Source organism: Protomyctophum parallelum (assembly GCF_964188405.1).
Source record: "Protomyctophum parallelum genome assembly, chromosome: 1".
Classification (NCBI taxonomy): domain Eukaryota; kingdom Metazoa; phylum Chordata; class Actinopteri; order Myctophiformes; family Myctophidae; genus Protomyctophum; species Protomyctophum parallelum.
In genome coordinates this window covers 102,372,423-102,383,178 of record NC_139697.1, presented here as the reverse complement: position 1 = coordinate 102,383,178, position 10,756 = coordinate 102,372,423, and the positions used below count along the sequence as shown (strand labels likewise).

The following is a 10,756-nucleotide window of genomic DNA, read 5'->3' as shown; positions in this document are numbered from 1 at the left end:
ACCATAGATTTTAGCAGAGTCTTTTTTTTGTATTTTCGTCTAGTCTTTATTAGTCAACGAAATTGCATAATAATTTAGTCCCAGTCAGTTTATACACGTGTTTTTTGTCTAGTCTAGTCTAGTTTTCGTCTGGTGAAAAATGGGCGTTGACGAACACATTTCGTTTTCGTTGACGAGAACAACACTGGTCAGAAATGATAAATGAAACTAGGGAAAACAAAACAGACATCCAAATGTCAAGGCATCCCTTCCAGGCTGATAAACAATGTTTATCTATCTAAAATAATATCACCTACAACTCAATTTGAAAACAAATGATAAGACATGGTTGATGACAGTACAAGATGATAGATGTTACCTAATATTACTCAATATATCCATTCTATAATTTACCCAAAAAAAAGGAAAAAGAAGATTTCGGTTTTTTCACATGGCCTACTTTTGGGTCTTTTGGGTAGGTGTGCGCTATGTCAGGAACTAAGGGGTCATCTGGGTTGGGGTCACATAGCAATGAGCATATGGACAGTAGAACTTTAGATACCGTTAGGGCAGGAAACCACTGTGACCGTAGAATGTCCAAACAGATGCTCCCATTGCTGTTTATGTTTGGGTGATAGATCTTTGTTGTAAAGGCAAGCTTTGGTGGTTTGAAGGGGTAGTCAGTGGGGAAGTGGATAGTCAGAAACAAGACTCCTCCTTGGAGACTGTCACCTGGACCCATTATGGTTGCCTGCCAGTGAAACAAGTCATCCCCCACTGGACCAGCAGAGCACTGGGCTGGAGGATCTCTCTGTAGATCATTCAGCTCCTTCTGGATTCTATTCAGTGCCATGTTGTCTGACCTCAATCGTGCCTGGACACAGTTTAACTCGCTATATTTTCTTTGAGTCGAAATGTGATATTATTGCTGGAGATGTTGTGTTTAGGGAACGACAGTTTTCTACCTCTGGTCTGCTTTGAGGCAGGACTCCAGAGAAGATATAACCTCATTAGGGAAGATATAACCTCATTGTCAGCTCTGGGTATCAGTGGCCGGCAAACTGTGTTCTTCTGGATCGGACCAGTGAAGAAACACGGGGAAGGTTGCTGTATAATTATTAGAACAGTCGATGGGTGGCTCTTCCAAGACAGATTTTGCGCTCTCATTAGAAGGCGGGTGTAAGTGCCATCCAACTGTTTTTCTTGTCTCTTTGAAAGCTTCCATGTCTCGGAGCCAAAGAGTAGAATCGGCTCAACGGTCGTCCTAAATATTTTTACTTTTAACATCTTACTAAGCTGGGATGACCAGATCTTATGCATTGGGAAAATGATATATATGAACCCAAATACTTAGTAGTCATCAACCTGTTTCAGAGGAGTGTTGTTAAGTGTTTTTATAATGTGGTTATTGTTGGATTTGCATATATTTACATATTCAGTTTTGGTCTCGTTGAGATAAAGACCACAGTTGGAGGCCTGCTCAAGAGACTGAAGGAGAGCCTGAGCGTATTCCAATGATTGACTGATAAGCGTGATGTCATCAGCGGTTTAGGTATTTAGCAGGATGACGAGGTTTAGTTGGTAGCCCTTATCATTGATGGTGTTAGAGCGGCTTCGGAATAATAACGCACATGCATTCCGTATTCTGTAGGTTCAGGTCATTTACTGGATATACTTTCGATTAAACAAAACAAAAAATAATTGGTATAGAAAGTCTATTCCGTTGGTATATACAATGTGGTTGAAATGTTTGTCCCTGCTGCTCTGGTTTCTGGATCACCTGCAGTCACCTGCCTCCTCACAGAGTGACACCCGACAAAATTACATTATATTCATACACAGTTAAGATATTACACATTGCTGTGGCATTGATGGATGACATGCCATGACATCCTTGTGTCTGTGACCCAGACATGTTAGCAGAGCTACCATTGCAGTGTTAGGAAGAGTCTAGATAGCTATGGAGACTGGTGGGTATACGGAGGAAATAAATAAGACACAAGGAGGCAGCAGCGTCAGTTCACATCCTCCTCGTCAGCTGTACGCAACAGAACTGATGAGATGTGTTTATTTGGCCAATATATGAACACACGTTAATAGGCACTTCCTGTCACTTCAGAATAAGATAAGAATTATTTACAATATAGTAGATCACATTCCAACACCCCCACTTGATCGCATATTGGTAAACAATAAAATACAATCCTAAACTTGCATATTAAACAGTGCATCTCATCAACATTTCACACAATGATCACTTTGTTCAAATCAATAAAAATCTTCAATAAATGTGCAAAATGCAAGCATCTCTTTTACATCCGTCACATCACATTACTGGTTGCAATAATAAAACTTCAAATACCCATGTCATTTCTCAAATACATGTTGTTTCAAATAAGCATTAATAAATAGCAGATTAAATAAATCACAATCAGATCACCCAAACACAAATAAACACTTATTTTTCCTTCTTTTCTTTTGTTTTACTGTGTTGTGACAATAATGCATCATCACCCTGTTTTTGTTTTCACCCCCCACTGCATTCTTGCCCTCTGGCAGTATAGTCAGGGTAAATTTATCATTTTCTCTCATCACTCCATAACAATAATCAAAGGTTACATTTCCCTGGTCATCAGATTTTGCTTGACACTCGTAATCCTTTAAATATTGAGGTGGTCTCCTTTCTCTTTTTGGATAAGTTGTACTCTGGCTACCTTCACCTGCCTGAATGTCAACCAGATCACTCATCTCTGCCTCTGCCTCTTGTTTTTGTGTCTCTTTTGGGATTACAATGGTTTCCTTAACTTTAGGTAGATAGTTTACAGCCCCCCTTATACTGCAACCATCATCCTCCTCCATTTCTTGCTCGGTTTGTGTCTGACTCGCAATGACACTCTTTTGAATGAACTTTACCAATCTATGTTTAGCTACAAGTACTTTCCCTGTGTCAGGATAAAACACCAAATAAGCTGGGCTGTTTTTGTCATAGCCTACGAAAATACCTCCTTCACATCGTGAATCCAACTTTTTCTTGTCTTGCTTGTATGCATAGCATGGTGACCCAAATGTTCTCATTCTCGAAATGTTTGGCTTCTTTCCTGTCAACATATAATATGGGGTCTGTCCTACACGCTTGTTGAAACACCTGTTTCGAATAACAGCAGCAGTCGTTACTGCATATGTCCACAATTATTTTGGTAAACTGCTTTCAATCAGCATGCATTTGGCCATTTCAAACAGTGTTCTCCTATTTATTTCAGCTGTCCCATTCTGAGCTGAGATCTCATGTCTGATGGCATTTTTGCTTAGCAATGCTTGAAATAGACCAGAAGCATACTCGGTACAATTATCTGATCGAATACACTTAATTTTCCCATAAGGTGAAACATCAGCAATGTATTTTTCTGTAGCTTTGACTGCGTCACTTTAGATTTCAAGAAATAAACAAAGATTGCTCCTGAATAGTCATCAGTAAATGCTAGAGTATATTTGAATCCATCTTTAGCCGTTGGATCGATTGGTCCAAATAAATCAGTGTGTACAAGTTGTAGTGCAGCTTTAGCTCTTTTGTCTGGCTCTCTGTTTCAGCTCTGAGCAAATGTACCTTTTGTGCACACTTCACATGACAATTTGGAAATATCAACCTTGCCTTTAATGTCCATACCCTCAGTTACATTCTGCAATTTCAACACATCTTCGTAGTTGCAATGTCCTAGAATGTCATGCCACGTTTTGATATCATAACACCCATGACATTCATCAACATTAGTAATCTTATCAACAGTGTTTAAGTAAAACATCCTGTCATGTACCTTAATGTCGAATGTCGTACCATCATTTTGGATGAGCTTGTTCTGTCTCTCTTTGAAGAAGACTGTGGCTCCGTTGGATATAGCTGCGTTGACTGAGACAATGTCTTGGGAAAAGGATGGAATGTAGAGCGCCCCCTTCAGCATCGTTTCCACCTCACGACCCTTGTTATCTCTCAGCCAAACGTTTGCAGTACCTCTCTTCAGCGCTATGCCAGAGGCCCTCACTCCATCAGCCATCTCCAGAACATGCTTTCGTGGCTCGAAACTCTCGTCGAAGTTTCGGAACTTCTTCACGTCGGTCACAATGTGTGACGTAGCCCCGGTGTCGACCATCAGCCCTCTGCTCAGAGCAATGCCCTGACAGAGTCTCTGCTTCGGTCCCCCGGCGCTGTCCACTTGGCAAACCTTGAAAGCGGACGTGTGCTCCTCTTCATCCATGGCATGTTGTTTCACGTTGACGTCTCTCAGTCTTCTCCGCCTGCAGTTGATCTCGTTGTGCGTGGAACTTTTGCAAAAACTGCACCACTGTCTCTGCTCCCTCCGACCAACAGCAGCCTTAGTGCACTCGAAAGCCTTATGCCCCCTCTGGCTGCAGTTGTAACAGGACAGTCTCACGTCTTTGCCTTTCATCACGCTGTCGCCGACAGAGTTGCACTTGCCACTGAATTTATCAGCGCTCTCGTAACTCCTCAGCTTGGTCTTAAACTCAGCGAAGGTCATCTTGTCATCACTTTGTTTAATGTGGATAGAAAATAGCCTGTATGACTCCGGCAGGCCCTTCAGAATCATAGCTGTCAATAAGCCGTCACTTATAGTCTCTTCCGCATTCCTCAGTGCCGTGATAGAAGTTTCTGCTCTTATAATATAGTCTGTGATTGTTTCATTATCAGCTTTCTGGAGCGACGTAAGCTCTGTGTACAAACCAGTCACTCTTGGTTTTCCCCTACCAACATAGTGATCGTTCAGAATCTTCAACGCCAACCTCCCATCATCTGCTGCGTCATGCACAATCAACGACAAACTTCCCTCGTCGAGTACCTGAATAAGCTCAGCATATGCTTCCTCATTTCTTTCGGCGTCCACATTGTCGCCGTCGTCAGGCGCATTCAATATGGTGCTCTTCAGCCCTCGCAGTCTCAGGTAGGCGAAAAGTCTGGTCTGCCATACCTCGAAATGGCTTCCGTCTCCGTCAAACAAACACAGCCTACTCCACGGCTACTCCACGGCTTCCAATACTTTTCCTGCTGGGTCCCATAACCTGTTAGCAGAGCTACCATTGCAGTCTTAGGAAGAGTCTAGATAGCTATGGAGACTGGTGGGTATACGGAGGAAATAAATAAGACACAAGGAGGCAGCAGCGTCAGTTCACATCCTCCTCGTCAGCTGTAGAACTGATGAGATGTGTTTATTTGGCCAATATATGAACACACGTTAATAGGCACTTCCTGTCACTTCAGAATAAGATAAGAATTATTTACAATATAGTAGATCACATTCCAACAATTCTCAATTCCAAAACCCAAAATATGGGCCTCTCACACACTCACACTCAGTCACTCCAGCATGGTGGTGTCACGCTGACATTGGTGACCTGCTGAAATATAAAGACATCACATGATGTCAGCGACCGAATGTAAATCATTGCCGGTTTTTATCTTAGCATAGTTCAACCTAACTGTACTTACAGTAGGCCACGCATTTAAAAACACCTGAATGTAAGTTGTGTGAAGTTCACAAGATGGTCACATATTATTTCGGCAGGTCACCAATTTCACCATAACACTGCCGCGCTAGAGTGAAGGAGTGCGAGTGAGCATGTGGCCGAGATTGTAAGACTGTAAGACATTTTGTCGCCCATTCAGCCCGTAGAGATTTACAAAAACATTTATATAAATGACTAGAGTGGTTCCCGTGGGGCCTCTACAGCGGTGCCCGTTGGGTGCTGGCCTACTTGGAACGATGCAAGTTGGAAATGCATGCCCCACCCAGATAGTATGCGTGGGAGCCTCTACAGTGCGCGTACGTGCGCGTGCGCATTTTGGCATGCACACAGAACAGCTGATATAGCCTAAGCCTATTGTTAAACAGTGTGTGAGAGTTTTAGACACAAACACAAAAGTAGACTTAAAGTAGTCAGACAAATATCTTTACTGCACACTAACAAAACTAAAAAGTTTGCTTTGGACGAATGAATCTGTAATTAAATCAAAACGGCCTGCAACAACACACACACACACACACACACACACACACACTTTTCAGTTCATAGATTGTAGCTCTTTTCTCACAACATTGACAACACAGGTCGGGTTCTTTATAAACAGGCATTTATTTCAGGCATTCTTCTCATCCCTCCATGTCATGCCGTGAGAACTGTATGTTCACACAAACAATAATAACTGTAATCAACAAATTGCACAGTACATCATATCGACCAAACAAATTAATGAAAATACAAACATGTAGAAATGCACAAAGCGCAGCTGAACGTGACCATCAAACAAAACAACACAAAACAAAGATAACTCTAAAATAGAATACCTTGTTGGTCGCTTATTGTTGTGTAAAAGAGGTCCTTGATCCTTGAGTCTCTTAAAGTCTTTAGAATGTTCCTGACTCTGCTTTGACTTCAGACGTCTTTTATTTCTTGTTTTAACAGTTGGTATCACAGTAAAAACAAAGTGTTCTTGTTCCTTCCTTCATGCAGACCAGAGTCTGAGTGAGACTAAATGTTTGCACCACCTGTTCCATGACATGCAATCATGCATCAATCAGCCAGTCAACCAATCATGGTCCAGCGTAGCTCTACTGACAGACAGGGAACTTTGTTCTGCCTTTTTACATGTTTTATTACCTCACATGAAATCAATTATGAACCAAATATGTATCATGTTTCATGACATTATCATTAATTATGCTTTATGAATTTATGACAATGAATTTGTTTTTTTTTCGTTTTTTCATAGGCCTAGTAAGCATCTTTAGCACTGGAAAAAGGACCTCTGCCAAAATATTGTTGTTTGAGGAAAACTAATATGTGTACTAATATACTAATATGTACAGTAACATGTGACAGTTAGTTGGCTGTGTGTATTTACAGTAACATGGGGACACAGTATAACTCTATGGGGATTGGGGACACAGTATAACTCTATAGGGACACAGCATAACTCTATGGGGACACAGCATAACTCTATGGGGACACAGCATAACTCTATGGGGACACAGTATAACTCTATGTGGACACAGTGTAACTCTATGGGGACACAGTATAACTCTATGGGGACACAGTATAACTCTATAGGGACACAGCATAACTCTATGGGGACACAGTATAACTCTATGTGGACACAGTGTAACTCTATGGGGACACAGTATAACTCTATGTGGACACAGTATAACTCTATGGGGACACAGCATAACTCTATGGGGACACAGTATAACTCTATGGGGACACAGTATAACTCTATGGGGACACAGTATAACTCTATGGGGACACAGCATAACTCTATGGGGACACAGTATAACTCTATGTGGACACAGTGTAACTCTATGGGGACACAGTATAACTCTATGGGGACACAGTATAACTCTATGGGGACACAGCATAACTCTATGGGGATTGGGGACACAGTATAATGATTACATTATTATGATCATGAATTGTAGCTATTTGTTATTTTATTTTTGAATGACATGAAAAAGGACCTCTGCCAGGATATTGTCATGGCTTCAAATGTGAAAAGAAAAAAACAAATAAAACATAATTATAATACTTAAATCTGAGGGGAAAAAAGTGTAATATTTACATTTACACAGAGTCTGCATGTTTCAGCTGGTGTTTAAAACTTGACAACATATTGACCACATTTATATTTCCAATTCTGACCAAGTTTGGACGTGTAAACTGCAACTTTAAACAAATTATCTGGTGGGGACCCCCTGCCCCCCCGAACAATGTTGGGGACCCCTTAGGGGTCCAGACTCGCAGTGTGTGGACCACTGGCCTATGGTATAGCGTTGTAGTGTGTGTGTGTGTGTGAGTGACACACACACACACACACACACACACACACACACACACACACACACACACACAAATCGGATCGGATCCCATATGCAATTCTTGTTTTGAGCGAGGGAATGTAATGGCTCATTGGTCTCTTATGTCTCTGGCCCTCAACAAACCTTGCAGGGCATTGAATCTCTCCGTGTTGTTTTCCATCTTCCGGTCTTGAGCGGCGAGTCCCCCCCCAGGATGGGATGGTGTCCACCTTCCATTCAGCTCTGAGTCCCCCCCAGGATGGGATGGTGTCCACCTTCCATTCAGCTGAGTCCTCCCCCAGGATGGGATGGTGTCCACCTTCCATTCAGCTCTGAGTCCCCCCCCAGGATGGGATGGTGTCCACCTTCCATTCAGCTCTGAGTCCCCCCCCAGGATGGGATGGTGTCCACCTTCCATTCAGCTCTGAGTCCCCCCCCAGGATGGGATGGTGTCCACCTTCCATTCAGCTCTGAGTCCCCCCCCAGGATGGGATGGTGTCCACCTTCCATTCAGCTCTGAGTCCCCCCCCAGGATGGGATGGTGTCCACCTTCCATTCAGCTCTGAGTCCTCCCCCAGGATGGGATGGTGTCCACCTTCCATTCAGCTCTGAGTCCCCCCCCAGGATGGGATGGTGTCCACCTTCCATTCAGCTCTGAGTCCTCCCCCAGGATGGGATGGTGTCCACCTTCCATTCAGCTCTGAGTCCCCCCCCAGGATGGGATGGTGTCCACCTTCCATTCAGCTCTGAGTCCCCCCCAGGATGGGATGGTGTCCACCTTCCATTCAGCTCTGAGTCCCCCCCCAGGATGGGATGGTGTCCACCTTCCATTCAGCTCTGAGTCCCCCCCCAGGATGGGATGGTGTCCACCTTCCATTCAGCTCTGAGTCCCCCCCCAGGATGGGATGGTGTCCACCTTCCATTCAGCTCTGAGTCCCCCCCAGGATGGGATGGTGTCCACCTTCCATTCAGCTCTGAGTCCTCCCCAGGATGGGATGGTGTCCACCTTCCATTCAGCTCTGAGTCCCCCCCCAGGATGGGATGGTGTCCACCTTCCATTCAGCTCTGAGTCCCTCCCCAGGATGGGATGGTGTCCACCTTCCATTCTGCTCTGAGTCCTCCCCCAGGATGGGATGGTGTCCACCTTCCATTCAGCTCTGAGTCCCCTCCCAGGATGGGATGGTGTCCACCTTCCATTCAGCTCTGAGTCCCCCCCCAGGATGGGATGGTGTCCACCTTCCATTCAGCTCTGCGATCGCTCCAGTCTGAGCTCCCATACTGCTCTGCTCAGGTCAGTATTTGCTGCAAAAACTGCCAGTCAGTCTGTCACGCCTCGATTGTGACACACTCCATATATGGCCAATACAGAACTCATTCCATATGTTGATCTGACCTCATCAGACCTCATCAAACCCTGTACACTCAAGACACTGCCCCCCCGCTGCCACCCTAGCTTAGATCTCCATATATGGTCGCTTCTCGCCCCCAGGGCGTCTTACTAGTGTTTACAGTTCTAGAGCAGTGCTCATTGGGCCAGTAGCTCTCCCTGTCAATTCTTTGTCACGCATGCCCAAATATGGAGTCTGTGCAGAACAGAACAGCCCCATATGGAGATCAGGTCCATGGCACGGGCAGAGAGAGGCCTTTTGTGGCGGTTCTGGACAACCGTGGGTCCGACCGACTCGGCACCGGGCACTGCACTCCCTGTGGGGGTGTGGAACGCGCGTGTCCAATTAGAAGTTGTCTCTCACAGAGACTTGGTGGATGTATAGTTAGATGTCTTAACAGTGTCTTAATGTATCTCGCTAAACTGTTATGTTGTTCATAACAGTGTCTTCATTTATGTGTTACAGTATATGATTGGATTCAAAGCCGTAATGAGGCTGTAAGGTTTTCAAGGTTTGCAACGTTGAGTGTTTTGTCCTGTCCATGTCATTTGTTTTGTTTTACTGTTTACATGTACAATAATGATTGACATGTATCTGTGTTGGGAGCCCCACGAAAACGAGATGGTATGTACATCTCAAGGGGTCGTTTTCCTAATAAAGAAACTTGAATCATCATCATTTATCTCGCTAAACTGTTATGTGCTCCTATAGAGCGTCTCAGTGACGAGTGGCCCGGAAGACAATTCCCCATTCATTTTTACCATAGACGTTTCAGAACGTATTTATTTAAAGACTCGGACAAAGCCAACTCGGATGATGACAAATCATGACAATAAACACATTCTGTATTGTTGTTTTTCTTTTCTCTAATTATTTGTACAACCCCAAAACATATTGTTTATTGTCATGATTTGTCACCATGATCCGAGTTGTCTTTGTCCGAGTCTTATAGGTCTTTAAATAAATACTTTATGAAACGTCTATGGGGGAAATTAATGGAAATTCTCTTCCGGGCTGCTTGTTGTCATGAAAGGGGGCGGGACTGAGATGCTCTATATTACAAGGTGTGTTATAGAGCGGCGCAGTCCCTCCCCCTTTCAGAACAACGAACGTTGTACCGTACGAAGCCAACTCTTGTCGTGACAAATCATGACAACACACACAATATTTTGGACCAAACAAATAATTACAAAGAAGAAAAACAACAAAGAAAGTGTTGTAACTGTGGAGATATGCATAGGAACCGATGTGTGCAGGTACGGGGGACACGTTAGGTGACGCATCCAGGTTCAGAGGTTACATTAATAAGAGTTGTCAATAAAGCCACACATAAGGATACACGCCAGTCTCGTCTAGATTATTATACAGAGTTGATACAGCCTGTTACATGGTGTCAGAAGTCTCGAGTCCCGTCACGATGAATGTCGGAGGCAGATAAGAAGAACGTTTGTGGAGAGAAGAAACAGACGTTTGTAGCCTACACTAGTAAGGACCCAGTAAGTTGCTAAGCTAACTACTAGCAGTTAGAAACTG

General features: G+C 43.7%; 1 protein-coding gene across 1 annotated transcript; it reads right to left on the bottom strand.

Moving 5' to 3' along the window:
- Positions 1-382: 382 nt before the first annotated feature.
- LOC310856278 (ubiquitin-conjugating enzyme E2 D4-like) lies at positions 383-899 on the bottom strand (the record flags this gene model as incomplete). Its single annotated transcript, XM_083761598.1, has 1 exon — positions 383-899. Exon 1 carries the CDS (start codon positions 830-832, stop codon positions 383-385), a length of 450 nt encoding a protein of 149 aa, XP_083617724.1. The 5' UTR covers positions 833-899.
- Positions 900-10,756: the final 9,857 nt, after the last annotated feature.